This window comes from Homarus americanus, unplaced genomic scaffold (assembly GCF_018991925.1).
Source record: "Homarus americanus isolate GMGI-L3 unplaced genomic scaffold, GMGI_Hamer_2.0 scaffold50325, whole genome shotgun sequence".
Taxonomy (NCBI): domain Eukaryota; kingdom Metazoa; phylum Arthropoda; class Malacostraca; order Decapoda; family Nephropidae; genus Homarus; species Homarus americanus.
In genome coordinates this window covers 429,445-442,723 of record NW_024742772.1, presented here as the reverse complement: position 1 = coordinate 442,723, position 13,279 = coordinate 429,445, and the positions used below count along the sequence as shown (strand labels likewise).

At 38.0% G+C, this 13,279-nt stretch overlaps 1 protein-coding gene across 7 annotated transcripts; it reads left to right on the top strand.

The window, feature by feature from the left end:
• Positions 1 to 2,841: 2,841 nt before the first annotated feature.
• LOC121877037 lies at positions 2,842 to 12,578 on the top strand. Of its 7 annotated transcripts, none has more exons than XM_042382651.1 (6): positions 2,842 to 2,935; positions 6,545 to 6,898; positions 7,140 to 7,232; positions 8,540 to 8,646; positions 8,868 to 9,510; positions 10,801 to 12,578. In XM_042382651.1, exons 2-5 carry the CDS (start codon positions 6,556 to 6,558, stop codon positions 9,345 to 9,347), a joined length of 1,023 nt encoding a protein of 340 aa, XP_042238585.1. In that variant the 5' UTR covers positions 2,842 to 2,935; positions 6,545 to 6,555; the 3' UTR covers positions 9,348 to 9,510; positions 10,801 to 12,578. The 7 variants fall into 7 exon arrangements, 6 of the variants coding, with proteins under 6 accessions (XP_042238585.1, XP_042238581.1, XP_042238584.1 ...); XM_042382647.1 differs by having other exon boundaries at positions 7,137 to 7,232; XM_042382650.1 differs by having other exon boundaries at positions 2,872 to 3,014.
• The last annotated feature ends 701 nt before the right edge of the window (positions 12,579 to 13,279 follow it).

Sequence of the window (13,279 nt, the reverse complement as noted above, 5' to 3'; positions counted from 1 at the left end):
TAAAGAGAAATCTAATTAAATTATTGCAAGAATTGTTCTTCATTGTTATTTTATTGGGTAAAATGGAGTTTTCAACCACACTCCTCTTTCAACGTGGACAGTTTTGTTTTTATGGGTGTCAAACGATTTTGACCTTTATTGCTTTGTAAAAATAGAGCGTTTGGCCCCCAAATCACTACGTTATTAAAAACTAGTTTTAGCACTATAACTGTTTATGTAAATAAATTATTTAATTTCCGATGCTATTAAGCATTTGCGACGAAAATGGTATTGAAGAAAAGTTCTTATAGTAGCCTTTTAAGTATGTTACACAAATAAAAAATTCTCGATTCTATGGTTGTGAAAAACTGCAATAATACCATTTTGGGCCAAGAATATGAAAGAACACACAAAACGGTCTGTGATTAGGAGCAAACTCTCTAATAATACCCATTTCTGGCGTAAATCATGATCCTAGTCACCTATACCCTACTGGGGCTGCCTCAAGCTAACTGCTATGGAACTTTCTCGACCACGTAATTTACTAAACTAAACTAAACCTAACCTTGTCCTAATGGTAGGTAGGGTTAGGCCCTAACCATACCTCATATGAATGATGCATAAGATCAAAATAATGTGGTTCAAAACGCAATAATACCGTTTATTTTCCTCATTACACTTACCTTTGGGAAGGCTGAATGTTGAAGGGGATCATATATCGAAATATTTATACATTCAATTATTTCACCCTATAAACATTTTATTCGTGGATAACATATCTCTAGTTCCTGTTTACTAAAAACAAAATATAATTTCTATATTTAACATTAAAAATTTTCTCAGGGATATGCCATATAAGATATACAGTGGTGCTCCCATCTGTTGCCTGAGAACATTACTAAAATGGTCGAGTAATCAAACGCGAAATATGGCCTTTATTTTTGCCTTCCACTTTTTTTTTTTTTAATCCTCCACCACTGATCGACTCATTAGCCGATTGGGCGATCGGTCACGTCTCTGTCACACACTGTTGGCAAGTACTGGGCAAGCACCAGCTCCTGAATGTACTGAACCTGCTCCAGTGTTGGTCAAGTCTGGTCTTGAAAGAGCTCACACTCGGTGCCGTCACAACACTTTCAGGTAGATTGTTCCAAGAGTTTACAACCCTCACTCCGAAAAAGTTTGCCCTCACAGTTTTCTGGACTTGCCGATTCTTTAATCTTGAGCGGGGGCCCCTTTTTGGGGCGAGCGTCCGCCACCTCCAAGTAAGGATACTCGACTGAGTAGTGCCCCTTGAGATGCTTATACACCCCAATTAGGTCGCCCCTTGCCCGTCTGTAGTATAAGCTAGGCAAATTCAGGCGCTCCAATCTCTCAGGGTAGTTGAGTTGCCGAAGTGCAGGCACCAGTCTGGTGGCCTTTCTTTGAACATTTTCAACCGTCTAGATATCTGAATGACCTTCTTATAAGATCTACTAATTTATTTGCCTGATTTACCTTCTTCTCGCAATAGCCCGAGAACTTCAGCTCATTGTCAGCATACACACCTAGGTCCTTCTCACATTCAGTCTCCAATAGTGCAGTTTCTTCATCCCGTTGGAGGCGAAGAAACAGCATTAACGGAGACCAAATGTGAAAAGGACAGGGAGAGTGTATGTAGCGACTAAATTAGTGGGTCTTATAAGAACGTTCATATACCTTGACGGTATACTTGTAGTGGATACCTCCCCTACAAACGCTGTTTGTCGCTGAGTAGCCGACCCCGCGAATTCCCCAGTGTATGCCTCGTGGTCTAGGTCAACCACCGCCGCCTTGCATGACGGAGGTCAACTATTAAGCCACGCCTACCTCCGCTATATAAGACCTGACCTCGTGGTGACCACTCCCTTTCTACCTACACCAACCAGCAAGTAACACCACCTCCTCTTCCTCCTGCCTGGCGGCCCTCGCTCCCGCCGGCGAGCATGGCGACCAAACAAGCTGGTCCTCCTCTGAGCATCCTCACCAACCAGTTCGCTCTACTCAACGCTTGTAACCACGCTGCCTTCCCAACACCAAGCTGCATTGTACATCCAATACAATATGTATACAGAGAGCACATTTTGAGTTTCCTTTCTCCATCCCATCCTGAGTGTGAACCAAACAACCTGTACCCCACATACTCACTCCCCGTTTGCAGTATTGTCACTCCATCTAGTCCCCGAGATATGCTAAAAATTTAAATTTAAATATTTTACTGACAATAAAAAACTATTACATCAAAAGGACAGGGTAGTGTACTAGTCCCACACTCATCTTTGCCATTCCCTTGTGGGGCTTACTTAAAGTAATAAATGTTTTAACAATACAAGAATTGAGATATGCTAGAGACTATCAGCTGACTGAAAACTTCCAAAAGACGGCCACCAGACTCGTGCTTTCACTACGGCGCCTCAGGTACCGAGAGAGATTAGAACACCCGCAATTGCTTAGCTTATGCTATAGGCGGCCAAGGGAGTGAATTAATATAAGTTTATAAACACCTAAGAGGACATTACTAAGTAGGGCGTTTATTTATACTATTCATTAGTAAACTGGGATTCATGGATTGTATGGATGAGCAGTGGAATTTACTATTGGCCATTTAAGTTGTATTTAAACAAGGGTACACTGTATACCTGCGCTGTCTATGCATATTGCATACTATCTACAGTACATTCAAACATTGTATAATATACAATGTATATATTATATACACGCTGAATCAAAATTAACTTGTATGTATGTATCTGGCAATCTACCTACCAGTCTGTCTATCAATCTGCCTGAAAAAAAAAATTATATATATATGGCTATCTATGTAATAAGTTTGCCGTCCTAAAGAAATAGTGCATGGAATAACAGAGATGAAGCGCCGCCAATTGTTTACATACGAGACCAAACCAACAGCATCTGAGCCTCCGAGACAAGACACCCAGTAACAGAGAGACAAATATCAAATATAAATAACTATAATAATGTGACAGTATTCAGAGAGTACAAGCAACACCTGTAGGGTAATAATAAGATATTTGAATGAAAGAACTGTGAGGTAGACTGAAGGTTCTCGGTGGTAATTGTGCATATTACAGCAACCATGGAGTGTGAAAAAGAAAAAAGTGTTTTTCTGATGGGTTTTTATGCGATTGGTTCAAATCTGACCTTCGTTTTTGTCGGAAATCACTCGTTTGTGATTTAGCCCTCACCCCTCATAATAGTTCTATCGATTGCGAGTTCTGAATTCCTGGTACTCTGTGCTTGCTAACTTATACCATATAACCAAACTAAACCTTACCTAACAACCTAGCCAGGGGCTCTGCCCCCAGACCCCCGGTGATCCCAAGTTGGGGGCTTCGCCCCCAGACCCCCAAATGCTAGTAATAACCCTAGAGTCGCGTTGTCAGCCTCCACGAGAATATAAATAGCTGTTAGAGCATTTCATACCTTACTCCGAGTCAGGGACCAGAATGCATTGTGAGTTCCTCTGTTCTCTAAAGTTTCCTTATTTTTAGAATGAAATAATACGTTAAACTTCCAATAATCGAAATCGCACCCAGCACATTATGGCTCCATATTGCAACTGATTAAAAATGTCCCGCATCTTAGCACCCACGCCGAATATTGAACGCTTATTGGTTGAATCATAAGTCAATATTTTTTATTGGATTTGATTGGCTGCCGCCCCCGCCCAGATTTGATTGGCTGCGGCCACCCGCTGGCACATGCGCAGGGGGTAAGCGAATGTACGAACACACACAATTTGAGCAACGCAGGAGCAACAGGTGCTCTGATTTTATTCTTTTTAAAATTCAATAACTTCCTTATTATCAATTTGTGATGGAAGTGTAATACTGTATAAGAACATTATCATTGAACAAATAGTTCTATCTATTGAGTGTAGTGAATTTCCGGAATTCAGTGGTTGCTGTTTACTGCAATATTACCTAATCCTGTTAGCTGCTTGGGTAGTTGGTCATGTCTATAGGTATTATTATTGTTTTGGTCTTGTAGTGAACTTTAGGATGTTAAGTTTTGGAATCATTTAGTTTAGACATTTCTAAGACTCGTTTCTTCAGTAGCATTTCTTTCACAAACGATTACTTTCCAAGAAAATCGCAATAATTTGTTGGAAAATAGTCGTATTTTTTTCTAACTTCTTATGTATGTTACCACTGTCCAAGAGAGCTCCTTTGTGTTCGCTTGCTGGATACTACAGGTAAGCTGCATTACGCATGTGCTAGAGTCTGATGCATGCGCAGTTCTTTGGACGTTGGTTGGTGGGTATGATTTTGTATCAACCAATCACAGCTTGGTATAGGTCCCCGCTGCCACCCGCTTGAATTTGAATTTATTTCCACGGTGTCTCCCTTGTGTAGTGGCTGTGATCTCAACTACTTCCAAACCATCACCAGATTTCACATTAAATATTACGGTAAAGACGGAGAAGCGTGGCACTACACGAACACGGTGTTCTACCTACGGAAGTTACATGCATAAGGTGTAACAAGGCTTGTAGTTACTGAGCTGAAAAACACCTTTGGTGCTGTCCGAGAAGAATTTTTATTCCCAAGTCTAGGAAGAGGAAGACGTGCAATTACAGTGTCACACTGCAAAGGAACATTTTCTACGGTAAACATCTGGAGTTGTGGAAACTGCTCTTATTTGTCAATCATTGGCTCCATAAGGTCAGGAAACATCATACTGTCATCAAGTGCCTGCACCTGTCTCCCAATACAAGTGTCGACTAGCACAATTTCTGTTTGTAAGCTAAGGAGTACTGGTTTGACCATCAAAAGCCAGTAGGAGGCCCTGCTGTCGTCATGGAAATAGATGAGTCACAATTTGATAAGAGGGTGTTCGGCGGCATTGAGAGGATCTCCAAGAAGTTTTCATCGTTCTTCTCGTAGAACCTCGTGGCTGTAAACACGACACTGCCACATTGATTCTGCTAATCAAGACGTATATATACTGCCAGGGTCAACTGTTGTGAGTGACAAGTGGGCAGCCTACAACAGCCTGAAGGAACACTGATACGACCACCAAACCATCAACCACTTTGAGAATTTTGTTGTTTCACATGACTCCACCAGCCACACGCGGAATATCGAGCGTCTGTGGAGGGATCTCAAGGAGTCGGTGAAGCGACCTGCCAACAAGTCTTCTACTTCAAGCAGTATTTGGCATGTTACTTGTTCAACATGCAGTTCAGTGAGGATGGCTTTTACATCAGTTCTTCGTCACTGCCAGCAAGCTCTATCCCCCGCAGTCAGAGAAACAGCGGCCAGTGCGACCTGTGGATGACAAGGAGGAGGACCCCAATGACCCAACTCTGAGTTATCTGAGTCTAATTAAAGTAAGCACACAGGTGGATAGGTTAGGTTTGATTTAGGCTTGGTTAGTTTAGGTTGAAATTATGTTTTTCCGATGGTTTTGGATGTTTTGAACGATTCTGACCTTTAGTTCGACCGCAAATTACTACCTTTTTTATTTTAACCTACCAAAACCCTTGGTTCCCACTGGGGGGTCCCCCATTATCATTGGATAAAGGGGGTTATAGCTCAAAAAGTAGTGATTTATGGTATAAATGAAAGTCAGAATCATTCTAAACACATAAAAAAACCATTGGAAAAACATAATTTCAACTTCTAAGTAATGATTGAAACAACAATCTTACCCCTGTCTGTTACATACTGTTGGCAAGTACTGGTTCCAGAATGTATCTGTACACAGTACAGTACTGTGTTTTTTTTTTCCCAAAACAGTCTTAACAACTTTCTTGTAAATATACTATTAAGCTGGTGGAGCTCTTCTGGGATTGTTCAATTAAAAAAATACACTGGACCTTGTACTGTACAAGCTAAACTGCCAAAGAAAATAAGCTACTGTATTGTACTCTATTAGTAATGTGGTAAATTTGCAGTTTCAGCCCCAACTACTGTTCGACCATAAATTTTAGTTTTCCCATGGTATTTGGTCCAATTCATACGAATTTGACTTTCATTTCCATCGAAAATAAGTCGTTTTTGAGTTATCACCCATAGAGCCTAGGGCACCATATTTAACAAAAAGTACTGTACTTATTTTGATATCTAGTACCAATGAAATCAACTTTGTTGAAGAATCATGGTGTAATTTTACGTTTTTTTTTGTGGACATGAGAGTACGCTCAGACTCAGTTGTAAACAGACGACACGTGGGGAATGCAGATTTACGAGAATTTCCTGTGTGAAATTACCATCTTGGTTATTATCCATTTGTGATGGAAGTGGTATATAACTTCTGGTGAACCCAAAATTGCTGTAACCCAATTGGGAGTAAAATTAGTAATACCAGTAATGTTACCTTCAGCGCCCTAAACTACACTATTACTGTGTTTTCCTGATTGAATTTAAAGTTACAAGGTACCTGTACATAGATAAACATTTAATATGGATGCATTTAAAAATGCTAGACCATTATTGACCATTACCAATGTGTGATAGTATGGCATTAATCAGACTCACTTATAGAATGGGATTTCAAAAGTAATCCTCCATTTTCTTTACAGGTACAACAACCATGCCTAGGAAAAGAGGGTCTGATTTGTCACGGCTATCAAAAGCTGCAAAGAAAATAAAGCAAAAACGTAAAGCAGCGTTGAAGGAAAAAAGAGAAAAGCAGTTAATAGACATATATAAAAAAATGCAAGAGCTGCAACGGGAAGAAAGTGTTGTACAGAGTAAACATGATGCAATGGCTGGTGTAAAGAAATACATGAAGATAGGAGCTACATGCAGATGTAGAGAAATTGCAAAATTATTTAAAGATCGAAGAAAAAATGAGCAAGTAAGATGTCTTCCTGTGATAAAGAGAGAAGCACCTGAAAACCTTCTTAAACACAGCCAACCAATACATAATGAAGGTAATGTTTGCCAAGTATTTCTTAACCTTGAGACACACTGTATATATACTACTAAAAACTTTTCATTAAAGGTTCACTGTAAAAAATCACCCATTGTAAACATTCATTACAGAAATCTCAAGTATACTGTTACTATATATTACCTGTATTGTCTCATGTACTGTACGTGCAATGCAAAAGACTAGTGTAGGATTATAATCAATGTTCAGTACGTGATAAGCATGAATTTACATTCCAGCAGAAGATGGAGGATACTCAAATGTTGATGAAGACCCACTGGTAGATAAAGACCAGCTTCTAAACAACTTGATATCTTTTGTTGAAGTAAAACCTGGTAAGTTTGTGCTGTACATAATTTTTATTTATATTACGATCTCAGACATATAGCCTCTGGCCCTGCAGTGTTGTTTTGATGCCAGACCTTATTGGGGCTTGATTTACTATTAGAATAACCTCATTCACAGTGGCTTAGATTAAAAACAAACCAACTCTCTTAAGTTGAATTGAACTAAAGGACACAGAAGATAATGAATTAATTTTATATCAAAAGCCCGCCAGACTTTAGAGCCAAGTGATATGGCAACTAATATATATATATATATATATATATATATATATATATATATATATACACGCAGTGATCCCTAGGTTAACGAACGCCTCGGTTAACGAATTACCTTCCATAAGAATCAAGAATCTTCAATTCGGTTAACAAAAAAAATTTGGTAAACGAAATTTTTACAAAATCATGTCAACATGTTTTCGCTTGCTCACCAGCTGGAATATTAGTCCGCCAATACAGTAATCGGTTCTAGGGCTTAAATTCGTTCCCATTTGAGTAAATATCAAGAAGGTTGTACTATTCAATGATTTTCCAAGTTTTATATTAAATTTTTTTAGTTATTTTAACACTTATTTAACATAATTGCAGTACAGGAAACTAGTTTTTTGTGTGCCAATCAGCCACTTGACTCACCCAGCAAGGTGCCAGTTTGTATCTCTGGTCAGTGGAAGTAACATCTTGCTTGTGGCTCTCTTGAACATAAACAATTTTTACATTTTTACAGTACAATTATTGGTCATTCTGAAATTTATTTTACATATTGACAATATATAGTGCAGTGCAGTGTTGATTTAAAGAAAATAATCTTGAATTACACCAAGTGAACTTAAAATTTTATGGGTGAAATGACGGCATGAAGCATGGGGTGATTTCTCTTTCACCCCCACTTCCTTCTCTTCTCCCTTTTCCTCCACCCCCACTTCTAATTCCCATCATCATCATCATCAACCAGGAGCCTTCTACATACACACCTCAAAGTAAGTGTACTTTACTGCATTTATTTTTACTTTGTATGTAATTTTCGGTGAGCTGGAACCAATTACCCAACATCCCATGGAAACAATGGTTTCGGTTAACGAACGACCTTCTAGAACGAATTGTGTTCGTTAACCGAGGGACCACTGTAACGTAAATATTTTTTTTACACTGGCTTCAAAAAGTATCTTCACAGAGGGATCCAATGAATTTGAAAATGAACACTGAGGCTCCTGTTCTCTCGGTAGGGTTGTCAACAATAGGCAGCTTAAAATTAGGGGGGAAAATCAAATTTAGTACATACTTTTTGCAATTTCTTCCAGAACCATTGGATGATATTATCTGTGGTGACGCTGGGGACGTGCCCTCTCTGGACAAGGATCACCTCTCCATTAATGATAATAACAGTGTCTCATCTTGTATGTGTAGTGTAAGTTCATATAAGTTGTGGGCCTTTGACAGTGCCAAGAAGGCAGGTATATAATAAGGAGATATATGGGGGCAACTGTGTGTTTGTATACTGAAAACAATTAAGTTTTTCTTGTTGTAATACAGTTCAGTACTGCACTGCACTGTATGTTAAAATATTGCACAGTCTGTTGTATTCATAGATACTGTATTAAGCTATTGAGTTTTCTTTAATTTCTTCAGCTTTATGAGTCAGTGGTTGGACACAAGAAGCAAATCAGACGTACAGAGTCAACTGGAGAACGGAGGAGACGTCGTGGTCGGCAGCTAGAGAGACTGACTGAAGAACAGAGACAAGCCAAACAAAAGGAAGATGCAATAGCAAAAAGAAGTTACCGTAAGCGTAAGCTCCAAAATATGACTGAAGAGCAACAAAGAGCTCATCATGCTGCCGAAGCTGAAGCACAACGGTTGCGTCGTCATCTCCGTATGAAAAGAATGACTGAAGAACAGCTTAAGGGACACCGTGCAGCACAGGCAGCGTCAAAAAGAAGGAAATATCATTTACAGAAACAAACAAAATCTGAAAATGAACTACAAATGCATCATACAGTTAAAGTTACTTTACAAAAATATCATAAGCAAGCTAGTATAAAAAAAAATATAAGCTCATCCCGTATAGTAGCAGCCAAGACAACAAAACAATTCAGCTGTGCCAAATGAATGATGGAATTGAGGAAGAAATAGGACAATATGTACCTGCATCGGCTTCACCACAGGGAGAATTACAGCAGTCTACAAAAGAAAATACTGGACTATCCATGCTCAGCAACATCCTGCAGCAGAAGACACCACACCTTATAATCTGATGTTGCAGTTTATGATGGTAGGTATGCAAAAAAGAATAACGAAATATAAAAATGTATACCGGTACATTACTCTTATGGGCACATCATATGTTTTCTTCCTCCATACAACAATGTTACTAATGCTATATCTCAAACTTTGACTATAAACATATTCTGGAGTACATCACTACCTATATACAGGTAAAGTCCCCTTCACTAGTGCATTTGCACTGGCTTGTCATATAAACATTCAACAAATCATTATCTTTGAAATATTTGTTTTAATATTACTTTAATTTCATTCCATATTATGTTTACCGTACTACTGCGAGTTTCCTTCTGTTGAATGTAAACAAACACAGGGCTGCACACTACACAAAATCTGATGACCCCCTGTAAATGCACTAGTGAAGGGGACTGTATCTACCCCTTCATCCCATAGGCACCTTAGTACAGTACATAGTCCATCTGTTGCTTTTAATAGTTTTCTTGCCATTCATTACTCCTATATCACATCTTTCTTTCTGATGATACTTTGACCTTTCATGTCACTAGTATCACAGCTTCCTTGTCACCTTCATAACTTTATAATTCTTAATATCATAGTACTCTTGCTTCCATTTTCTTGTTGAATGAACGGTTTAAGTACAGCTACTACTCGACTTACGACCACCCGGACATACGACCGCCTCAGTCGTGCCAAAATTTTTTCAAATTACGTATTTTTGAGTCCCGACGTTAGTGATTGCGCTGTGTACTGACAAAATTTTCGTTTGTAATTCCCTTTAAAAGGGCTGGCTAGTTAAAAAGTGAGAGTTTTGTGGTGCTGAGAAGAAAAAGAGACACCCATTTTAGATTTTCTATGTATTATTTTCGCACTCTTGACTTACGACCTGGATTTGGGTTCCTAACCCCGTCGTAAGTCGGGGACTGCCTGTATATACATGCATACAAATATTCTTCAGGTTCATATGATCTCATCAACTTTTCTTGCTTCTTTATACACTTGGTTGTGAACATGATAACATAATTCATTACCATCAGGTTACATGTCTTTAATCAAACTCTTGTATATATTCCTATTTAAAGCAGTTTGTACATTGTATTAAAATATTATAACAAGTCCAATATGCACATCTGTAGTTTTAATGATATTTTATTCAGGATAGTACAGTATCTTGTCTCTCAACTTCTTATATTCTTAAAACCTAATGTACAAAAAAACGTGTTTGAGGCATTTTACACTTACATAAATATGGTAATAGCTCTTTGTTTCCATGAGGTACATGTCATTGTATATATTAAGACTGTATTGTGTTTACTTTCAGCAAGCACAACAGTATTCAGAAGCACTGAACCATGTTGAAGGTGAAGACACAGTTATAAAACAAGAGATTAAATAATTCCATTAATTCTCATCAAGATGGAACAAATAGTGAGGAACATCATATGAATGCTTAGTGTTGGGTCAGCCACAGGAGGATATAACTGAACATGAGAACAAGGACACTGCCTCCTAACATAACTGAACATGAGAATAAGGACACTGTCTCTTTGCATACAGAACAGGAGAACAAGGACACTGTCTCCTAGCATACAAAACAGGAGTACAAGGACACTGTCTCTTAACATAACAGAACATGAAAATGACGTCACTAGTGTGTTTTAGCTCATGTTACTGATCATCAACTAAACAATTGGACAAAATATTCCATTCCAGGTTGTCATGAACCCTCAGACATATGATTAGCTTCCACATGAGAAGACATTACTGTATGTATATTCTCCACCAGTGGATATTTGACAGGCAAAAACTAAAACAGTATGAGCCAAACATTAGGTGTAGAAAGACCCTAAGAGTTAGTTGGCCAAGGAGACAGCTAAAGACCCTATGAGTTACCGGGTAGTTGGCCAGGGAGACAGCTGTATCCTTAGTATTTGCGGTTTTGACAAGTGGGTCATTATCAAGTGACCTGTGAAGTCCATAGCAATAGATAACCCCTTAAATTTTTTTAATGGCAGACTACATTACCCAGATGGACAGTGTCGGATTGTGTTTTTGGTTGCAAGCGGCACAACTCGCCCACTTGAGTTAGACATGCACAGTATACAGTACAGTATATTATAACACTGGACTTACATTTTATCCAGTTGTCATCAGCATGACCAATGAGGATTTAGGACAAAAGTGCAAAATCTTGGATAGTTTTTATCAGTATCCAAAATGACTGTCTAACTTCATAATCAGAATTTCATAAAGGAGAAATTTTATAACCTAGACTTGACTAGAATGACTCATAAATTTGCTCACCAAAGGCTTGGGGCTCAGGACCTAGGGACGCCATAACCAAACAGCAGCTGAAGCAACCCTGACCCGAGAAGAAGCAGGAAAGAAACTAAACTCATGTCAAATCCAGCTTTAGCAGTTTTTGCCAAATAGAACTTTGTTTCTTCGCCTTCAACTGTGTCCAGCTCCTATTTAGATTTTTCTTTAGTGGTATGGATTTCACAGATCACTCATTTTTCCCCTGTTATAAAAAATATTAAATTTTTTAGCATAAAACTATGACCGACTTAGTTTTCTCTCACTGAAATGGTTACACACACACACACCTGAATTAATTATGCCTCGGAGCAGCTTCATTATCCAGACTGAAATTGGATTTAAGTGTAAAGGGAACATCATATTAAAGAGGTACTGTATAAATACCATTTGGTGGAAGTACGGACCTGGTACAAGTCATGATTTGTCTGTGTCTTCAATGTTTGACCCTGATAATGGAAGATAGTGTGTATTCTTTCCCAGCTACGAGATAATTGTGGGTATTTATTATACTCGGGTACAGTACAAAATAATGGAGGATACAGTAATTGTTTTAATTTTACTTATCATATTTTCTGACCTCATGTACGTGGATGGTAAGGAATGTTTGTTAATAAGGCACTCATATGTGCACCATCAGAAATTTTGGTTCAGTTTGCATTGAATGTATTCTGAAGGTTTCATGTACTGTATAGAGGAGTGTTTGGAACTTTGATGTCTCCATAGATAGTCCGCCTGAAAGTAAAATTATGTATTTATGGACTAATAAAACTATTCTTCTAATACGTGTACTGTCTTTATTTCTATTACGGTATGCTTCTTTTGTGTGTGTGTGTGTGTGTGTGTGTGTGTCAAGGTATAATGATTTGCACCTGTCCGTACACATATATGTACAGTACACTGTACTTCCATCCCATCCAAGTATTTTTTTAACATAATTATTACAGAAAAACATCCATTGTAGAGGAAAGAAATTTAATGAGACTGAGACATTCTTAACTGTATCCTTAGATTGTATTTTTATTTTAAACAGATTTAATTTATTTTATTTATTTTTTCTTGGTTTTTGGATGCTACCATTTTGTAACCAGTGATGACCTATGAGTAATATAAACATAACTCTTATTATTTCTGTATTTACTTTTATTAATTGCTTTTCATAATTTATTATTTCTCAAGTATACAGATAAATCTCAGTGAAGATGATAAAGGTTAAAGAGTACATTTATGCTTTCTTAACCATTCAGGTGTTTTGTAGAGGCTGTTTCAATACGAACCTCAACATTAATGGGTACTTGGAGACACCCAATTACCTGGTCAATATAGAGATAGGTTTTGGTGACCACAACTGGGCACATGAAAATATAATTAATTTGTTTATATATGAATGTTTTCTATTATAGGTTTGATTAATTGATTGACTAAGTAAAATATCTGGCAATTGCTGTATATTGGGTTTGATACCATTGATTACTGTACCCTTG